The following is a 21,715-nucleotide window of genomic DNA, read 5'->3' as shown; positions in this document are numbered from 1 at the left end:
CACAGCTGGGCAGGGGGAGCCGGTCCACGTATAGGACCGCGGCTGATCGAGGCGTGAGGTGGCCCTAATGTGCGCGCGGAGCCGGCACCCGCAGAGCAGGTTGAGGTCTTGCAGCTCTCTTTTCCTCCGCCCTCTGAAAAAATTGTTGCGGGAGGAGCGTCGGCGGGTGCCACATCTCGGGCAGGCAGATAGGGAGGTGGTTTTGCCGAGGCCTCTGCGTGCAGAGGCAAGACAGGTTACACACACTGCCGAGCCTGTTTGTAAACTTCCAGGCTTGAGAAACGCTCCAGTCAGCATAACACTGGTATTTGTAAGTATTTACATCAGGGAGAGGGCAGAAATGAGCCAGGTGTGAATTTGTGATGCTTGTTCATTAAACCCTCCCCCTCCCCCCCAGTCTTTCATTCGGTAGAGGGGAGCGCTTTTGTGATGGATCTCCACGTGTGGCTGAAGTTAATCAGTTACCCCCTTCCTGAAGATCCACTGCTGCCTGTCAGGGGGGGGTGTGCTCTGCATTGTAGGACACCTACATCCTCCCCCAGGCATCACGACTACAGGATTCACTGAGGCTTGAATTGCCTCTAAGGTGTAAACGATGAGATTAAGATCCTCTTTTGACAGTAAAAACTGCACCGAGGGAATAAATGTCATTCCCAGTCAGAGAAAAACATCTCTGCAATTTTCTGCAGGAAAATGGTTTTCCCCTCGGACGCCCAGGTGCCACCTTCCTACCCCTGGGGCAGCGGAGGCTGTGACACCCGGACCATGATGGGGCCAAGACCCCAGACTCTCACCTGTGTGACAGCCCACAGTACCCAAAACCTGGCCAAATTCCATCAAACTGGTCTTTTCCCATGGAACATTCCAGCGCTGCCTTTCTGCCTCTTCTAGGTCCCGCCAGCTCTAGCGAAAGCGGGTGAGCCCTGCGGGACACCCCCCCAGCCATATATAACACACCTTGTCCCAAGCCAGAGGGAGGGCTCCTTTCCAAAGACCGAGGGGAAAGCCAAGCGATTGGGAAACACCTGCAAATAGCCCAGCTCTCGTAACGCAGCTGGGGCTTCCTAACTCCCTTGGCTCCTGATTGAGAAATGCTTTCTTAATGACCTGAACTGGATGCGTCAGGCAGATGAAGGAAGTTCCTGCACTGCTGCAATAGCCCTCCTTCCCATGGGAAAATATCCAGGGATAATGCTGGGCACTGATTTTCAGGCAGCTCACATCCAGGCCCTGCCCAGGGTTTAGCTAAAGTGCTTAGCCAGGGCTTGAAGGCAGCCCAGGCTCCCAGGGGTACACGGAGATTTAGACCTTCTCGAAACGTATGGGAATTAGGTGGCAAAACATCTCGGAGCTCGCATATGCTTTTGAACTGGCCCCCTCCTTCTGTAGCTTTTGTAAGGCTCTGGAGCCCAGCCAGCTGGCCCTGCCGCGGTCCTGATAAGGCGAAGCAGGCACTGCCTGGCAAGGAAACACATTCTTCTCTTCATCCGAGTGTGTTTGTAGTAGTCATAGCCTTGGGATCACACCGAGTCATCCCTCCTGTCTGATAGAAAAGTGGTGAAAAACATCTTCCCCCTCCCTGGGCAGCTGGGAAAAAAGGATTTCCTTGGGTTTGTTCTTGCTTTTCTCATCCCGAACCCTGACCCATGCAACTGGCGTACGGCAAGGGGAGCTGCTGCCTGCGAGGAGCCCGGGCATCCTCCCAGGGCTCTGCTCCGTGTGATGGGTCCCTGGGCTGTGCAGTCCCGAGCGTGGCTCTCGTTAGCCAAGCGCTGCTGACAATACGGCTAATTGAGCAACAGGCTCTCGCTGACGGTTTCCTTATTTAACTTCCTCCTCTTGGCAAAAAGCTGCTGCTTGTGGGAGCGCATGTAGCTCAGTGCTGTGTACACAACCCAGAGAAGAACAAAATCCAGAATCTATGCAATGTGGCCCCAAGGCCAAGACGCCACATCCCGGGTTGGCGTGGAGGCAGCCGCTGTGCTCGGCGTTGCCGTCACCTTCCTCCTCTCCCAACCTCGACATGGGGGGGGGGAATGATACAGCGAGGGCTACGACAAAAATACCGAGACAAACAGGACATAGAAAAGGAGAAATAGGTGTTGATGAGCGTAATAACGGACCATAATAATGGTGTGTTTTGGTTTGTCATCCAGCAGACCTGCAGCTCGGGAGAAACGGTAGAGTTTGGGCTCGGGACCACGGCCCTGTCTGCCATCTCTATGTTCATTCATTTCTGTAACATGAAATGAAATTTCAGCACCAATGAAATCGAATAAATGCAGAAAGAACAGCCTGGGTTTTATTCATGAACGTTTTCATTTATGTTGACAGCTATCATGTATGCCACCACACATGGAGCCTTTTCTTTACTCAGAAGAGACTGAACATGAATTAGTGTGGGTTTGGGCTCTGCAAAGTTGCTGAATGGACTGAAGTTTCATTTTCTTGCTGCTTTTGATTTCTGCCTGTTAGGAAATCTAACGGAAAACTCACGTATTTTGCTGTCTCATGGCTCAGAAAATGCTGGGAATAAACTGAATCAAGACTGTAACACAAAGAAAACAAGGCTCATACAAGTTGCATGTCTTCATTCTGGTAGAAGACATCATTTTGACACTGTAAAAATATAACGCCCAGCCCAATTGCAGTCCCTTTATACTATTTCCTATTGAATTGGATAATGAAGCTCAGGGCCAGACTCCAGTTCTAAGCAGGTTATTTGGGAAAACTTTTTTTTTTTTTTTTAATAGAAAATATTTTATGTTATGACGACGCGTACAGCAAAGCAGCTGTAAACTGAGATTACGTGAGCCCCAAAGGTTGCTGCTGTGAGAGCAAGAGCCTGCTTTCAGTTCAAAACCCATCTCCTTCACTGGCTTCCCTTGCCACCACCAGGGCTCATCACACTTTTGCTCCTCTTGTGCCACCTTGAGGGAAAAAAACTCTGGTGCATGGGTAGAATTTACTGAGTTTTCTGCTACTCAGAAATCCAAATATTCTGCTTTCAGGTTGGGTTTTTCCTATGCCCCTGGGCAGAACATCCACCGCTCCTGGTTATAATAGCAAAGGACAAGGTTTTGGGCCAGGGTTCCTTTCTGTCTTCTCAATGCTACTGATAAAGGCCAGGTAAAATCCTTAGGTCTGTCCCTCAGTGCATCACCAGGAAAGAAGGGGGAATTTAATTCAGTCTCTTGGTTTCTGTTTGCACAGCCTCCACTGCTTGAACTGTGGGACGCATCTGGTGGGGCGGCTCAGGCTGGGTGAAATGAACCCCACCATCCACCTCTCCATCTTGGAAACTGTCAAAAGCTCTTTTTTTGTTTTACTCAGCTTCTCCAGGGGTTTGTGCTACCTTGTCTTCATAGAAAAGTAGCAAGACAGAGAAAATAATGGGAAGAAATAGGTCTTGCCTCTGTAGACTCACCAGCAGAAGGTGTCTTTTTTATTTATCTTTAAAGGATGCTAGATGATGCCGTAAATCCTTTTGCCATAGACAAGACAATCAATCCTCACCTGACACCACCTCCAGAGAAAAATCTAGCCTGCACAGACGGTGTGAGTTGGGAGAATTAAACCACCCATGGACGAACAAATCCCTGCTATGTAGTGGGCAACGAGAAACTGCTCATCTCCAAAGACTCTTCTAGGGATTGCCTCAACCTTGTAGGCTTCTTCACTGCTCATTAATTGATGGAGCAGCTTTCTGAAGGTACCCAAAACACTTCTGCACCATAAAGCTTAATGGAGCTCTGAACTAGGCATGTCAAAATTACAGCATTTTGGTTTTTTTTTAATTATTCTCATATTTATGACTTCTGCAGATTGCTGACCGAGAGATGCATGCTGTGGTGCTAATGCAGACCCCCGACTTCTTGAAGGTCTGTTATAATGTTTGTCCTCCTGTGGATTCCAGCTGTCGGGTTCATGGACACACCAATAGCACTTCAGTGTCATCTGCAGATGATGCCTTAGGTCACACAATGTTTTTTCCAGAAAGACCGTTAGCCAGCTACATCAACAGAAACTATATTTGCTGGCATTAACATGGAAACAAGTTGAAATAAAAACATAATTTTGTGGTGTTCACCAAACAGACCCCTCTCTTGAAAGCCAAGGTACTTAGTCCACCTCACACTTCCCAGCAGGAGGCACAAGTTATGTACACACAGCCCATAAGCTCCCTGTCCAAACAGGCCTTATGACCATTGCCATGAGAAGTTCAAGTGATCCCAAGGATGACTTCATTGCCAGGCTGAAGAGCTGCCCTGACACCTAGTGCTAGCTGGCATCTTCTCAAAACTCACAGAAAATTTTTCCAAAGCATTGAAACCCACTGCTATTCCCTCCTTGGCTAAATTACAGGCAGTTTCTCTCCCTGTGACTCCTCTGTTATGGTTTCAGGGCAGAAGGGAAGCAATGTAGAAGGACTCCTGCCCTCTCCTGACAAGCAGGTAGAACGAGACCGGTGTGGGTGGAGCTGGTGGGATGGTGAAGTCCTGCCTGCTCCTGGAAATGCAGCGCTCAGCAGCCCAACCTCTCAGCACCAGACTCTTTTCAGCTCCTGTATCCTGCAGTGGGCACCAGCCCAATGCTGGCCTCTGACTCAGTTTACTTTTCCACCCTTCCAGCAAGCCTTTCACTATCCTCTTTACAGTACTCTTCATCAGCTCCCCTTTGGGCAACAGAAATGAAGGCGCCAAGAACAGTGGGCATCGGACCCCCAAAGGTGGCCCCTCTGAAAGGGGACACTGGTGGCAGATGTGTTTTGGGGGTTTGTCACCTCCCTTCCAGTGGACAAAATTACTTTGTCTCCCTGTGCTTATGTTTTCTGAGCTCTCTCAACAACAAAAATTTAAAAGATTTGTCCTTTTTTTCACAATCTGAAGCCAAGCGTATGTCAAGAACACACAACTGAAACTAGGTGTAGTTGAAAAATATACTGGTCACTTTTTATTGAGCACCAAAGTGGCAGAACCTGTACACATCCAAGCACCAGGAGCCCAAACCGGGAGCCTAGGGCTGCTGCAGATCCTCGGCTGCTGCAAGGCAGGGCAGCTCCGCTGGCACCGCCGGCAGCGCTTGAGGATCCGGAAGGCCGTGAGCATTGCTAGCACACAGTGATACAGGTAAAGATTCTTATAGCACCAAACATGCTTTAAAGTGTACATGGGAACGTTAAAACCAACCTACATTAGTGATTCCCTGCTGTGCTTCACAAGACTGTTGTCAAGCCATTTGTTTTTGGAGAGAGGATAAGCTGAGGACACCTCATTTGAGCTGTGTTTTCTTTTCAACGTGCGGTGGATGTCAGTGTGGAAAACACAGCTTTTAGACAAGTCTCTTCTGCGGCTTTTGTTTCCGAGTTTGACAATTAATCACTTGGAAAGAATTAACTTGACAAAACCCCAAGCATTATAGCACCAGAAGGAAGGGTGATGTCTCTGATAACACCCAGTAAACACAAATTCATCCACAAAGTATTAATTTGTCAATTTTCTTTAAAAAAAATTCCTTTTGCAAGTAGAAAATATCTTTACCATCCCATCCAGCAAGGCGGCCAGGTACGTGTCTGTGTAGCTACAAAAAAGCAGCCACTGAAGTGAATGTGTCCACTCAAATTAAGAATATTTTTGGATGCTTTGCAAGATCAGGTTGAGATCTGAATCTTGCAAATTTGTTAATACTCAAGACATGTTTTTCAACTGGATCCTCTGATGGCTTTAGGCACTGAATTTTTTATTTAAAAAAAAGAACAGTTTGGCACTTACTCTTTGGGACTTAGTGGTAACCATTGAAGGGCTTTGCTCATTTCATCAGCATCTCATTCTTCCGCAAAAAGTAATGCTGAGAAAAAATCAATGCATTTCACTGAGCAGCACCTAGGAGCAAGGCTGCATTAAGACTTTCATTGTGAGCTGTGTTGCTTTAAGTTGTCAATAGCGTCAGTGGCAAGTTTCCGGCCTAAACTGAGATTGGAACTACAAAATGCAGATGGCATCCTGTCTCTCTGCAGGAGTTAAGGTATCATTGTATGAAGCAGCACATGATAAAATTCTAGAAATAGATCTGTCCAAGTTGCATTTAATGCCTAACTTGGAACAAAGGCACAAAGAAGTGAATGGAGTTCAGCAAATGAAGGTATTTAGGAAGATGTGGAGCCCTTCCTCTATTCCTTTGCTCTGTAAAGCATCGAGGAGCGTGCCTGGTTATGATAGGAAACAGAAGAGCAGTTTGGCATCTTTCATCTTTCCAGCTGCAAATGTCATATGCAAAGTATCAAGTGTTTTATAGGCGTCTTAGCTTTGGCTTAAAACATTTGGTGAGTGGAAAAAAATCCCATAGTTTGTGGGTGGAAGCAGGCACTTGTATTTGTGAATTGGGTATTTATATACACCGCTACTACTCTGCATATTAAAATGCTAATTTTATGCATGCAAATGGGAACGCATACTAAACAAGGGAGCAAACATGGCTTCTTTTGCCTAGCAATTCTGGCAGATTTGTCAAAATGAAATGCAACTGTCCCTTTAGGACTGCCACAGAAAAGGAAAACATTCATGGAAAATGTGTTTTCCATTTTATAATGTTAAACAGCCAAAAGAAGCTGTAAGGCCAAAATACAAATAACTTGACCTTAAGGATTTATGAAAGTCAACATAAAGGTACAGGGCTCCTAAAAAGCAGTTGCCCATCTGCCAGACAATCCTTTTGATCACACAAATTTATCCTGCTTTCTCTTTTCTAATATGTTCAACAAATAATCCAGACTTCAGCCCTCTTGCTGAGGTTTTGCAGGTACAAAACTGCAGATGGACATTTTGTGAGTATTAACTGTGCTGGCTAAAAACAACAACTTAAAAAGACTGGCACACATGTGTGTCTGCTTAGATATTGGAGAAGGAAATCTATTCCACCATTAGCTCTCAATCTGCAGCTCACCAGACTGAGAAGCTAAAGGAAAGTAACTTAAAAAAAAAAAAACCATCAACCATTTATAAAACCTGTTTTGCTCCTAGCTCAGAGTTCCTCAAATTCTTAAGATTTCAGGTTTAGGCTTGTAGACTGGCGTGTACCCTAGGTATAAATAGGAAAAGAAGAAACCTGCAGGTTTCTTCGAACTTTAAGCTTATGAAAAGGCTTATATAAAGTAGTTGTTCGAGATAGGCAGGCACTGGATTTGATCCAGAGAACCCCCTTAGTCTTACATTCTTGCCTATTTAAATGTAACTTAGATATGGCATTTAGATACAATTTTGACGTCACTTCATTTTTATAATACTGAGCTATGTTCATGGTCGTGAAACCTGAATCGGTCACATAACACGCACATAAAGGGCAGGCTCTGTTCCAGCAGCCTGATAATGGGGCTGTGGCTTATAGGGATCTGCTCAGAGGTATTTACATTTCATTGCTAGAAGGGCAGCTGATAAATGGTGTGGTTTCTTCCAGGGGATCACATTTCTCCCCCTGTTGATAGGCTTAAAATCTAGACTTAGCCCATTCCTTGAGTAAGGAAGTCTTTTTATCACTGGTGGGCAGGGATCAGGGTAATGCTGGAGACGTGCTCGTGGAGATTTGGGACCAGAATTCTTCCAAAACAGAAAACTGTTGGGTAAAGCAATCCTTGACAGCTGCTTAACGGTGTAGTCCAGCTGGGTGAAAATCAAACAAAAAAAAAAAAAAAGAGGAATTAAAATATTTATCCTTCCTGGGATGTTTGCACAGAACTTGTCCTTATGTAGCTGTGTAATCTTAACTGTCAGCCTGACGTAGGTACATAAAGGACACACTGAACTGCTCTATTTTCATAACTGCCAGTTAAGATCAAGTTAGTTTTAAAGTGAAGCTTAAAGTGTTGAGAAAACCATCTTGGGACAGACCTTTGGTATAATCAACATTTTTGTTCTTGCCTAATTCAAAGACTGATAAAATGACTGGAGTTTTTTCAGTTGGCTTCGCTCTGGCCAGATACACGTACATTTACTCATGAGGGGGTCACACTGTTCAGTGCAACTGCTCACACACATAAGGTTACCCCACAAAATCACCCCTAGGCCTAAATATTTGCAAGACTGACCCTTCCTGCAATCAGTCCAGAGTAAAGACCTTTTAAATTTATCTTGCAGGAGCAGTTATACCTGCATTAGAAGAAGCCTCTAAACAGAAAGTTTAAAGTCTTAAGGCTCATAAAGTTTTGCAGCACTTATTTTTCATCCTGAAAATCACTCCATCCTCTAAACACCCACAAGGCAAAGGTTCTTCAAAGAAATCAGGCGCATCTTGCGAAATTAGAATAAAAAGTGGGAGGGGTAGAGTGAGAGTTGGGAAAGACATTAACTTCTCCATGGACAGTTTGCAGAGCTCCATCTCCAAGGTCACAGGTTCTGGGGATACTTTTACAGCACCATCTGTTTGTCAGCATAGGTGTTTCAGCTCAATTCATGGAGATTGAGGTATGCACCCTACCTAGTTTTAAGGTGCTGTCCTTATGCTAGTGTAAGAGAGGTAATTTTGCCCTCAAACAACCATTTCTTTAAATAATTGCATACTAAGCACCAACTATTTTCACCCAGCTTTCCCTTTATTCACAGGACACTTACCTGGGCACACCTTTGATTAGCCTAAATGCTTCTGCTGGTTTTTCACATAGCCGACCACATTGTTGGAATTGCTTCCTTTAAAACAAATATGAGCAAAGTTAGATTTTAAGTTAGTCTGTGGCAAATGTTTTCTCACGATTCTCTAAGCAGTACAGCTTTACTGGTCTCATTATTTAGCAGTTCTCTGGGAGAGCTGCAGTAGCCTGCTGGACAGAGGAAAGGAAATCCTTTCATAGCTTTATTAGCTAAACTGGCCAAATTTGGCTGGTCGTAAATCTTACTGCATCAAAGATGTTGTCTAGTTATATCTGAATATCACTTCTAATCATATCTGACTCTCCCCCTCTAGATCCAAGAGTTAGCAGAAACCAGAAGCTTTGAAGCCATGAGAAAAGAGATCCTCTAGAAGATCCTCCTGCTTTTTTGGAGACACGTATCTATCAACCCATGCAGGGGACCTGGCACCTCTTGTGGCTGCAGATAACAGCATGAGACTGATTCACTGGGCTCCAGTCATCTCTTACCACATACCACGATACAAGCTCTTGGCAAAAGACCCTGCTTTTGACAGAGTTCTGTGCTCATCTGGGCCATGAGCAAAGCTCCAAAAATATACTTAAAAATAACAAAAGGTTATTGGATTGGGTGTTTCTCACCCCTTGGGTGGGAACCCCTGGCAGAAGGCTGCACCATTTAACACATTGTGTCACAGCTGGATATACTGATTCTCAAGAGTCCACAGTCAGGTCATTGCAGATCTTAAAGGAGAGTTGAGGCTAAAGAATCTCTTTTTGCTATGTGCAAACCTTAATTTCATAAACAACAAATTCCTTGTAACCAATGCAGTAACTACAAAGCACAATAACAGCAAACACTTCATGCCAGTGGCTTACCAAAATATTCCTTGTAATACTTGTGCCTCAGGTTGCGTCCATCTGAAAAAGAAGGTACGTAATGAGAACGTATCCAGTCAGGCTTCATTCTTTCTGTTAAATTCCGGCCTTCTGTGTGCAGCACAGAGAAATTATAGATATGGAAATAATAACCGCACAAACAGGAAAATAAAATCTCTCTGTAGCTGAAGTTGTGTAGGCAGCTATAAACCTCTTCTAAAACTGTTTAGATTATTGAACTATGTGGACACAACTTGCTTTCCCTGAGAGTGGTTAACTGCTGCCCACTAGCACGTTATGTTCTTTTCAGTAGCTATGGGTCAAGGGATCACAGGCTTTCTCAAATGAAAGAAAATTTGGGTAAAATTTCAGACCATTTATTAGTGTCCAACATAATTCAGGTTCCAGCTAGGTTTTTCTGTTTACCATTTATATAATTATTTAAGCTTTTAGGAACACCTTGTGTCTTAGAGCCATACAGCTATAAATTACATTAGTTACAATGGGCGTTACTAAAGAAAAAAAAAGAGAATAAAAAGAATAGAAGAGATGGTCAAAAAGCCCTGGAAAAAATCCAAGTCTTTCATGGAATCAGTTCGGAGATCCGGTTTGATGCTTCCCCTGGCTTTCACAGTGACCAAATGGCAAAACTGATGTCTCATGTCTCTACACCATGATGATCTGTAGCCCAGTGCAGACATACATTCAATGAAGTTACACATACCTAGACATGTTATGAGCTTTCCTGGAAATAGCTTGGCCTATATAAGTTCCTTTATTGGGCAAATGTGTCAGCAGAATAAAGGGAACAATGTTTTGGATGCAGAAAGCAAAGTCGGAAGTCAAAACTGGAATCTGAAATTCATATTTCTTAGTTAAGTGTGTAGTAGTATATAAATACTTTTATTATTTGTGCTGAGTAATAAGGGCATATGCAGGTTACTGCCTGCTCTGGTTACACAATTCCAGAGGACGTGGGCATACAGAGCAAAAAAGTGTGTCTCCTGCTTTGGGTATTTCACATAGCTCAGCCAACCTCAAGGGCATTAGAGATGGAGATTGCTGCAGAGTGGGGACTGTCTCCCAGACCAGCTGTCACACACTTGGGATGCCCAGAAAACCCAGGAAACCCATGAGAGCAGATGTACCACCAGATCTCCTCCAAAGCCAGTGAGAGCGTGCCGTCCCTTACTGGTGTTTGCATGGCAGAACAAGATAGGAAGGGAGGTTTCCAGTCAACTGACCTGGATTTCCACGGAGCTTGATGCACTGGCCCCTGTTAGGGATTCCTTCAGCCGTGTTTCCTGGGTTGATGATATGGCATTCATAGCCTGTGGGGCAATGCAGAGGCTCATCTCCATCCTCAGTGGTACTGCAGGCCTCAGCTGCAAAAGAAGCCTGCAGGTCATAAATCATGGCTTTGCCATCCACAGGTAACCAAAATATGACAACACGGCCACCTTCTTCTGTATCTCCTCCCAGACAGGATCTCAGACTACTTGCCAGGCAAGGGTACCAAAGAGCTAACACCTCCCAAGAGGCCTGGCAGAGCAGGCGATCCAGTTCATATCTCACAAAACCCCCCGATGTGTCTAGCCTGACATGGGGAGTGCAGGTCAGCCCGATTGCCTGTAACAACACTCTGCCCACAGCCTGTCATGCAGGGTCTGTGCGAGGGCTGGAGAGTGGTGAAGATGGACCACTGCTGACCACCATGCTCGCACTGATGGGTGGTCCCTCCTTTTTCCTCCAGGCAGCCATAAGTCTGTTCCAGCCAGGGTTTTGGGCTGGGTGAGGAATTGGGGAAATGTGACCAGGAAGCTGGCAGTTTGCTGCTTTGTTCTTTGCTCCACACCCATTAGCTTACTGGTGAATTTAAACCTCAGATGTGACTCACTATGGAGTAAGGCAGAACCACTCCCTGTTACAAACAGAGGCTTTAACCACCTTGACCCTGGATTTTCAACAAGTGCAGAGCAGAAAAAGAAAGAAAAGCAGGACTCACAGGCAGTGTTTGTGTCCATTAAATGTACAGACTATGCAAGGACACCCCACCCTTTCATTTCCCAGGATTTTAATTGCAAGGACCTCTGCTGCAATTCTCATGCCATGACTGATGGTTCTTATTTCACTAATTACTCCCTCAAGCTGAGACGAAGGTGTTGAGATAAGAACAAATAATATTAGCATGACAGGAATGGATGAGGAGGAACCTATTTTATCTTATTTTTAGCAGTGCAACTCCAATGAGCTGGAGCCAGAATTTTCTCTTGAAGAACCAGGAGTTTCCACAATAGATTCAGTGAGTCTGATACCATCTGCATAAGACCAAAGAGGGTAATTTATTGGCACTACCGGTGTCTGATTAAAGCTGTTCAAAAGCTGGAATAGCCTTTCCATGAAGAAATTTAAGAACTTCAGGCATACATACATCTGGGGATGTCTTGTAGAAGAAAGCTTCTCTTCCCACCTCCCCACTCCCTCCTTGTTTCACTTTGAGATACTGGAAAAAATTAATGAAAAGACCTTTCTCTGTGGAATTAACCTGAGAAGCCCAATCTCATTAGCAGTCGCCAAGCTTAGATGCTCCCAGCTCCGTGCCAGCTTGACACAACTCTGCAGCAGTTTGCCAGGGCTCTTGTTCAAAGCAGCCTTCAGACCTGAGAGCCAGAGCCCCAGCCCAAAGCATCTGTATGGTGAGGCCACTCTGGATTAAGAGACCTCCTAATCCAAGTCTGCCCACAGTCTATCAGGCAGCTGGAAGAAAATCTGTATATGCTGACAAAGCCTTTTTCTAAAAAAATATGTATTTCTACTTATTTCAAGAATGGATACAAATCCAGTTCCCTGGAATATTCCTAGTGCTCTGCTGGATAATCCATATACTTAAAAAGCTGCTGATTTACTGCACCAGAAACTAGCCCTCTGCACAACAGAGCGTTATTCCGATGGGAACTCCAGACAAATACCACCAGTGCCAGCATCCCAACAACCCTGGCAAGCCCTGTGTATGATGAATACATTATTTAGTGCCTTTTGTATAATTACCGATCTCATGGAGAAGACAGTGAAATGTACTGTACCTTGTAAGACTTCCTCTGGGCCATCCAAAAGCCACCCATTTCCTCCCAGCCAGCGGGGTTTGGGCTGAACCAACCAGTCTAAAACTGTAAAAGACAGAAACAAGAAACCACAGGGTCAAGGTGGAATAGGAGCAACACAGTTACGGAAAAGTCCCAGACTTCCTCTAACAGCCAGTGAAGAGGCTGCCAGGCTCCTGAAGGATGGGTTTGAGTTTTCAGCAAGATACTTCTATTCATGCTATTGTTTCCCTAGTGGCAAGGGAGCCATGGATGTCAACCAGGGCCCCAAGAACCTGGTGTCATAAAAGCCAAAGCAGCTGCTGTTTCCCATCCTCCATTCCCATGGCATGGATCCGATGAGATGGCTGCCTGGCTTCTGTGAGCACAAATTCAGATTGGGATCACTTCTTTTCCTGACTATATAATCCCAGGAAAAGAACTGGCCTCAAATGATTACTACCATTTCTGCTGGTGGAAATGTTGCAACACCAGCTGACCTTGGATAATTTCTTGATTCAGCAATCATCCCAGAATCAAAGAATCACAGAATGGCAAGGGTTGGAAGGGACCTCGGGAGATCATCTAGTCCAAACCCCTGCTCAAGCAGGTTCACCTAGAGCATGTTGCACAGGACATCATCCAGGTGGGCTTTGAATATCTCCAGAGGACACTCCACAACCCCCCTGGGCAGCCTGTTCCAGGGCTCTGTCACCCTCAAAGTAAAGTTCTTCCTCATAGTCAACTGAAACCTCTTATGTTTCAACTTTGTGCCCATTGCCCCTTGTCCTGTTGCTGTGCACCACCAAGAAATCAGAAGTGTGGAGCCAAAGGTTTATCCCCAACTCACACTCAAGCCATGCCTCCCACCTGAGACCCAATGCACATGGAGATGAGTACCACCATGTCTGCATGCTTCTCTCTACCATCATTTAATTGCTGGGTCCACTCTACCTGGCGGTGGCTGTACAGACTCCAAGCATGCATAGATGCACCCGTTGTAGCAGCAACGCTTGTGCCTTTCACACTCTGAATCCGACCGGCAGCTGGGCACCTCGCAGGCTCGGTCAGGCAAAGTCTGGGGCGGTGGGGGGCAGCGGTCGTTCTTCTGGTAGTGGGAACTGTGAGAATGAAGAGGGTACTCATAATCCTTGCAAAGAAAAGAAAAGGAAACAAAGGTTTGGCATAAGGTGAATACCAAACATCCCACCAGTTGAAACAGAAGGGGGATTTTCAAAGTGGTTTTCAAGTATTTGAATATTAGAGAGGAGAATTAACCATTCAGCTCCCCCAGGCCTGTCAGAGCTATGTGATCACCTTCGCACACTGCTTTGCAAACACCAAACCACCAAATTATTGTGTGGGACTCATTTTATAATTAAGGTTATTGTGATGTCAATGAGGAGGTAAAAAAAAAAAATCCTTTAAAGTCTTTTGAACTGGGAAACACAGAGAAATACTCCAGGCATCCTCATGATGAGCACGCCAAACCATTTTGATAGTAAAGCAGTGGAAATGATGACACTGTGTTGTTTTGAGGTTACATCCCCAAATGGGACCTGAAATGAATGTCTCACGTAGCAGCTGTCTCCTCAATAGGCTCCTTCTACCTTCATCACCTTCTTCTGGACCAGAACTTATAGGGGAGTCTTTCAAGCTTAGCCACTGTGGGGTCCTGGCTTGTTAAATTAGAGACCATTTCTAAAACATGAGATGATCCGGGTGAGATCTGTGTGGGTGATGTCAGTTTAAAACCAAAGAAAATGGGGCGATGTTTGACTATAGCAGAAAGGACCCCAGCTGCTCATTGCACACCGAAAGGACAAGGGAGATTTAAAGTGGATTAACAGGCACAGGATTTTACCAGAAACATTTATAAGAGGCAGCATTCAGATATTATTCACACTGGCAGCATTTTAGCAAGAAGCCAACTCCTTCCAACAGAGAGGTGAATCACCCAAGCCCACTCCTTTCTCACTTGTGGCTAAACTACTCATCTCTGGGCTTGAGCTCAGCTCCCCAGAGCAGCATAAAGTACTCAGAAAGGGCAATTGGTTCTCAGATTTATTAACAAACATTAATAAGCTGTAATCAAATCAAAAGATGGATTCTGGATTTGCACTTTTGAAAGAGATAAGCATCTAGCCAGAGGTAAGAAGTGAGCATTGCCATGCACTCGCTAGCAGGCTATTGAGTTTAGGAGTCCTACATATACTTGGCCCAATCACTGCTGTGTTATGAAATCAGTGATGAACAACTGGGATTGTTATTCCAAGAAACAACATGGTGCAACTGTCCCCGAGGGGGTCTCCAGGAAATTTCACCATCAGGCTATGGAGAAATTTGAGGTGAGACTAATATCCCTCTTTATCTACATGCTGCTACATCCTCATTGTTGAAAGCTCCCATCGGCTTCTGTGGAGCATGCCATGCGCCTTTGCGAAACAACATGCCCCCACATGTACTGTCCAAAAAAATGTCCTAGGAGAGGCCCCAGGAGGTCCATTGCCCTGGAGACTGACTGCTGGCCCACACAGCCTCTGCTGCTATGTGTGACCGAGCAGCAATCAATTATCAGGAACGGTGAAAACAATATCATCTATGGATGAAAAGCTAGACATGAGCCGGCAATGTGCGCTGGCAGCCCAGAAGGCCAACCGTACTCTGGGCTGCATCAGGAGAAGTGTGGCTAGCAGGTCGAGGGAGGTGATTCTGCCCCTCTACTCAGCTCTGGTGAGACCTCACCTGGAGTACTGCGTCCAGCTCTGGAGCCCTCAGCACAAGAAGGACATGGAACTGTTGGAACGGGTCCAGAGGAGGGCTACAAAAATGATCCGAGGGCTGGAGCACCTCTCCTATGAGGACAGGCTGAGAGAGTTGGGCTTGTTCAGTCTGGAGAAAAGGAGGCTACGGGGAGACCTGATTGCGGCCTTCCAGTACCTAAAGGGGGCCTACAGGAAAGATGGGGAACGTCTTTTTAGTAGGGCCAGCTGTGTTAGGACAAGGGGAAATGGTTTTAAACTAGAACAGGGTAGGTTCAGGCTAGAGGTAAGGAGGAGGTTTTTTGCAGTGAGGGTGGTAAAACACTGGAACAGGTTGCCCAGAGAGGTAGTGGAGGCCCCATCCCTGGAAACATTCAAGGCCAGGTTGGATGGGGCTCTGAGCAACCTGATCTAGTTAGCAGTGTCCCTGCTCACTGCAGGGGGGTTGGACTAGATGACCACTAGTGGTCCCTTCCAACCCTAAACATTCTATGATTCTATGATTCTATGACCTTCGCTCCCTTGGGATAATTTGTAACGTAGAGAATGAAGGGCAATCCCAAGGGGCACCAAAAGAAACAGCGATGTACATTGTTTGGGGGACTGATGTGAGAAATTGTACTTCCATGCTGTACATAGCATAGAGTCGTACTGACAAGGGGGGGTGGGTTTTACACCAAAGCTCACCTCTGTTCTTTGAGCCATAGCTAGGGGGAAACGGAGAGCAGCGAAGTTTTTCCCATGCCTGGTGGCACAAGGATTGTCAGCCAATGCAGAAGTATAGAGAAAAGTCAGGATGATTAAAAGTCTCACTTTCTGTTACAAGGTGTATGTTAAAGAAAATCCATATCCTGGTTATATCTATAACTGGTTAAATAATGTGTATGTGTGTGTGAGAATTCCTAATATTTCCACAAATGACAGCCTCCTGCCCTGTTCCTAGTATCAGCCTGCCCTGTACTCAGTATCAAGAAACAATTTTATTATGCTTTTCCCTTAGTTTTCTCCACAAGAAACTGCTCAAAAACCCTTCTGTGAGGTTTTCCCATGAATTCATAGGCTGTCTGAACCGCAAAATAGGTTTGAAAAAAAAAAGCATTTCCTAATTTTGATGATTTCAATGTTAAAGTGTAAAACAAGGTGTAAGCTATCACGTCATCCCATTCCTCAAAAGCTGAAAACACTCTAGCTTTGAAACAATGTACTTTTGAATTGAAGATATTGCAAGTTCAACTTTCTTTGCTGTTGTTGGATTTTAAATAGAGAAAATGCTTGGACCAAGTATGATTTCAGGATATGAGAGAGCATTTAACAATAAATCCATGCAGTTCCAAACATCTAACAGGTCTCCTTCATCCTGGAAGGTCGCAGTTTGCTGTTCTATTATTTGAAATGTCAGCTGCAGACTGAAATGTGACCGAAATAACACTGGCAAAGAATGGATACATGGCAAAAAAAAAAACCCCAAACCCCATACATTACTGCAGCCGCTTCACAGGGGATTCAGAAACCAAGAAGCCAAAATTGCAATGAGCAGTTGGCTCAATGAATGAGATTTCCATTTGGGAACAATATAACATTTTTAGCCAAATAACTTTGTACCTCATGACCTCCCTGCCCATTTTCTCTGTTCACCTATTGCTCTGAACCCCTTTCTTTCAAAATCTCATGGTCAAAAAAATTTTTTGCGCATTTGATCTAATAAAACTGTTGCTGCTGGTTTACATATAAACCATCCCAGTGGGAAACAGCATCCCCTCATTCCCAGAATAGCCTGGTTGAGGATGTCTCCAGGGATGGGTTACAAGGTCTTTTAAAAAGCTCTTCCAGGATTCTCCCAGGCAACTCCCTGTTTGGCTCTGAGCATAGCTCAGATTTATTATTTTTACAGGTTGTGGCAGCAGTCAAAATTTCTTCCTTTAAGAATATTTTTCAATGCAAGAGGCAAATTGCTGTTTCCTGTGGAGACTTATTAAATCATTTTAATGACAATATCTGCCTTAGACATATCCAGAAACAAAGTAAGGGGAAAAGTTCAGAGTTCAGATGAGGAACCCTGGAGGTCACTAAAGATGACTAGGAAAAATCTGAATGCAACCACTCACTCTCAACCCATTTTTTCAGCAGTAACTGCGGGATGCAGCCTCCTGCCTCCAGAAAATTCCAGATCTGTTCTATTATTTGTGCCTGAAACTGGACCCTGGGCTTGTGTCAAAGCATAATACTCTGCTAATTCATATTCTGCACGGCCGCCCCCAAGATCACGCATGAGGTTTTTTCCCAGCCTCTGGTCACCAGTTCTGCCCCTAGCAGGTTATTTCCAAACACTGGCCATAAAACACCTTTGCTCTGAAACAATACACAGTCAGGAGGAATTTAGAGCCCTCCAATATTTCTATCAAAGACCTGGAAAAACATCATCGGTGACCAAATTTACACACACCAGACTGAAGGAAGGCTAAATAATCTGAAGGACAAGATCAAAACAATAGGAATAATATTATCCTGCTATTGACTCTGGATTAGCAGCCTTGGTTCTGGTGTCTACAGTACTGGAAGATTGTGGCAAAATTAGGGTGGGCTCAAAGAAGATGCACGATAGCGATTAGAGGACCAGAAGGTGGGGAATACAGCTCAAGACTTATCTTCAGGTTTCAAAGGGGAGGCCGAAGGCTGCTCTGCTCTTACGTTACTTCGAGGCACGGGCAGGACAGAACTCTCACGGGAGGTGTGCTAATCTGGCAGACGAAGAGGGTAGCTCAGTGCTAATTTATGACAGCCAGCCAGAGGGTAAACAAATTGTTGGAAGAACATTACAGCAGCTGCGAGGAAGTCTTCATTTCTGGAAATCTTTAAAAGAAGGCTGGATTTTTTGCTAAAACGCTTGATGCAGTTGACACAGGAATAAAATCAAGACTGCTCTGGATTTTTCCAATAGGCATGCGGGTGTCTTGATAGTGAATTGAAGAGCACCTCCAGGTAGCTCCCTCCCTCTGCCCTTTGGGAAGAGTCCATAGCCTGTGCAGGGGCTGCAGAACACCAGCTGCAAATCACTAAACTTGACAAGCATCCTGCTGGCTGTAAAATACATGGATTTCCTAAAAGCTGGAAGCCCAGCCCCTCCATCCCACTGTGACTGCCAGTTTTTGCTTGTCACTGCATTCCCTCTCCTCTTTCTCCCTTCTCCATTCCCACTTGGCCCCTCCTTCCCAACCAACACCCTTCCGCAGAGTCCTTAACAAAAAACTCTTGGCCAGACCTCATCGTAGCACCTGCGCGTCATTCCGCAGCCAGCAGTTTGGTGGATACATTGCTCCTGCTGTGGACTCAGATTTTTTGGACTCAGACAACATCACTCTCAGTCAACCTTCTACCCCTCACTGCCTCTTCCCCCCACGGACCTTGCCCATGTCCTTCTGGGGGTCCCACAGGGATGTCCATGGCCCATCTCCTGTACGGCTGCATGTTGCCGTGAGCGCCTCCATCTGTTACCCCTCTATCCAAGTGACTCACAAATCAGCTGTTCCACCCACAGCCTGTGATTTTCGAACTGTAGGGAACATGCAGCATTTGGTAGAAAGGAAAGCATCTCTCTGAGAAACAAGAGGGGCTGCCAGAACTGTCTCTTGGTGGGTAAGAGGATGGAGAGTGGACGCCTTCCTCCTTATAAGGCTTTGAGGAGAAGGAAAAAGAAAAGCAGTTTCTGTTTTCCCTAGATAAGGTGTTTCCATCAATATGAGCAATTCCAGCTGCGCTTGCCAGATCAGTAGCACCTGGATTCCCAGCTGCCAGAAAAAACAATCCTTTGAAGAACTGCAGATTGAAAGAAGAGGATATATCCTGGGGGAGCGGGCTCTGTGCTTCTACAGAGCATGTTATCTGAAGGTCAACATGTAAATTCCTGTTCTACTCCTGTCCTACCTCTCTGGGTCATTTGCTTCATAACTCCTATTGAATTTGAGCTTTGCATTGAAATATGACAGAAGAACATACTAATAAATGCACTTTTCAGTGAGTCATTTTGCAGGCAACACAGCTCTTCACGTCACTATTTTCCAATTAAAGAGCAAACCAGATGATACCCTGTCCCAAGGGAGGCTACAATGAAGAAAATTTCTTATTGTAAAGTGCTGGGGTGCCCTTTAAATATTAGCACAATGTTTTCTGCAAAATTTGAAGGAGACAAGAGCACCGTATTTCAGTTCATTCAGCACCAGCAAAACACGTGTCACGCTTCTGAGTCAGCAATAGCACAACCCAAATGTAGCCCAAACCCAAACATCACTCTAGATATCACCAGCAAAAAAGCATCCATTTAAAATTAAAAGCTTTTATATGTGGCTGCCAAAACCAGGTGGAGGAATCCCTCTGCGACACCAAGGAGCTGTTGCACATGCAACGGCTGGAAGGTGCAGTCAAACCCGGGCATGAGAAAACAGCCTGGGGCTGGGGCTTCCACCTAAGCGATTCAAGGGGCAGAAGCCTGGGGTCAGTGCTGGCTTCTAAGGGGACTTTAATGGAGTAAGTCAAAATTTCAAATTCAAATTTTTTTTTCTTTCTAAACAGCAGGTCCTGAAAGTCAAGCTATCAAATTATTTTCCTTTTTTTTTTTTTTTTTTTTTTTTTATTACCTCCATGGCCATCTCTAACAAGTCTTTTGGCCCAGAGACACCAGAACAAGACCCAGCACCATCCTTTTATCCACTCACAGTAACTTGTTGCTGCTTCAGTTTCAATTCCAGCAGTAACTCTAAGTACCACTGCAGATTTGGAAATTTTGTGCTCAGTACCTCACTTGGCAAATAACCACACGGCTCCTTATCCCCTCTGACACACCGGGCAGGCACAGCCAGCGCTCCCTGGGCGCACAGGGGACACCGCAGCCTCCGCAGCTCCGTGCTGTGTTTTCTTGCGCAGAGCCCCCTGCCCTTCCCCGGTTTGTTCTTACTTGGGATGGCTTGAGGATAAGAAGGCGGCTTAATGTGTGATTGGCACCTTACTCTGGATCTGGAGGTCTCTGTGGTTTACAAAACCCTAGGCAATGTCACCACCCCTCTAGTACACATTATCACTAGGAGTTGGAGATATTTACCCAAAGTTAACCCCAAAAGGCAGTGGAGGAACTGGGCAAGGAACCCTCCTCCCCGCTCTGTGCAATGAATAACATTATCTTCTTTTCACTAAATCTATCCCCAGACACATAGGTTTTGCATTCCCCTTCTCCCCGTCCACACTTCCCTTGCTGCCCTATGAATTTTCTAGGAAACACAGCGACGGCTGCCGTACCAATGTCTTCTCACCGCTCCAAGCGTGCTTTACAAGTTTCCCATTGCAGCAGCTAGGTGGCAAAAGTTTAGCACAGCCTGGGAAACTTGCTGCAAAACTTATAAAGAGACAGCCTGCGGATTCAAATACTTCTTATTCTAAAATGATACACGCACATAAAGATAACTCCCCTTTCGCAGTGAGAATGCCCAGCTCCCCGAAAATCACGCCACCGCAGTTTACTCACATCATATTTCTCCGTCATTTTCAGATGTAGAGCACGCTTCCAGAGATTCCTTGCACAGCCCGAATCCAGCAGCAAAACTAAGACACACAAGGCTGCAGTGAAGATCTTTTTACAGAAATGTATCTCTGACAGCACCCTGGAATCCATTTTCCCAAGGAGAGATGAAACAAGGAGCCCGGCTTTCGGGATCCAGACGATTCAGAGTCTTGGCAAGGAGGGAAGGAGACGGGGAGGGAGGGAGAGCGAGGGCTGATCGCTGGTGAGAGCCGCTTTTCGCTGCGCAGCTTCTGGGAAGGGAAAGGGGGAAAAAAAAAAACCAAAAAACAAAGGAGCTCACAAGCAGAAGCCAGGAGCTGCTGTTGAACTTCTTTAGTCAAAGTTAGCTCAGGTTCTCAGCTCACATGTTCACACAAAGCACATGCTCTCCTTGAATGATAGATGGGAAGATTATTTGGAAAGATTATTTTTAGACCTTTGTTCCTAACATCTGGCATCCTCGGAGAGCCCCATTCAAAGCCAAAGCGTGGGATCAGATGACAGCTGCCGCAGGGGGAAATAAAGGTCTTGGAGGGGTGGGCTCGGCAGCTTCTAGCAAACAGCTCACCCAAACTTCCCAAGCGACTTGGCTCTCCCTTTGTGTGCTTCCCACTGTGCCCTGAGCTGTGGTTTTGGATCATGTTTTGACAAAGTGATAACTTCATATGAAGATTTATCGAAGGAAATGATTTAAAGACTTTATAAGCATGCAGGGGCTTTAATTAAACCAAGCTGATGTTAGCTTTCTGCAAATTATTTTGAAGAAGGGGAAGACATAGCCCTTGGGGAAAAATAAATTCGTATGCATGGGTGGGGAATAGGGAAGGAA

General features: G+C 45.4%; 1 protein-coding gene across 1 annotated transcript; it reads right to left on the bottom strand.

Annotated features, from left to right (window-relative positions):
• Window positions 1-8,619: 8,619 nt before the first annotated feature.
• On the bottom strand, window positions 8,620-20,997 carry WFDC1 (WAP four-disulfide core domain 1). The gene is made up of 6 exons (XM_035902608.1): window positions 20,851-20,997; window positions 13,531-13,726; window positions 12,580-12,663; window positions 10,741-10,881; window positions 9,497-9,538; window positions 8,620-8,678 (listed from the first exon to the last, which is right to left on the bottom strand). The coding sequence occupies exons 1-6, from the start codon at window positions 20,995-20,997 to the stop codon at window positions 8,620-8,622; spliced, it is 669 nt and encodes a 222-aa protein (XP_035758501.1).
• Window positions 20,998-21,715: the final 718 nt, after the last annotated feature.

The sequence above is a fragment of the Egretta garzetta genome, unplaced genomic scaffold (genome assembly GCF_000687185.1).
Source record: "Egretta garzetta isolate BGI_Z169 unplaced genomic scaffold, ASM68718v1 scaffold39, whole genome shotgun sequence".
Taxonomy (NCBI): Eukaryota; Metazoa; Chordata; class Aves; order Pelecaniformes; family Ardeidae; genus Egretta; species Egretta garzetta.
Note: the sequence above shows the minus strand (reverse complement) of the source record. Positions and strands in the feature narration are given on the sequence as shown.

Bases quoted from the DNA above. Each gene is read 5' to 3' on its own strand.
- WFDC1 (XM_035902608.1), bottom strand. From the start codon at position 20,997: ATGGATTCCAGGGTGCTGTCAGAGATACATTTCTGTAAAAAGATCTTC. The intron at 9,539-10,740 runs GTCAGTTGACTG...CTTCTTTTTCAG, and splicing joins CAAGCTCCGTGGAAATCCAG to ATGGACGCAACCTGAGGCAC. The intron at 8,679-9,496 runs GTAAGCCACTGG...TTTGTTTTAAAG, and splicing joins GTATTACAAGGAATATTTTG to GAAGCAATTCCAACAATGTG.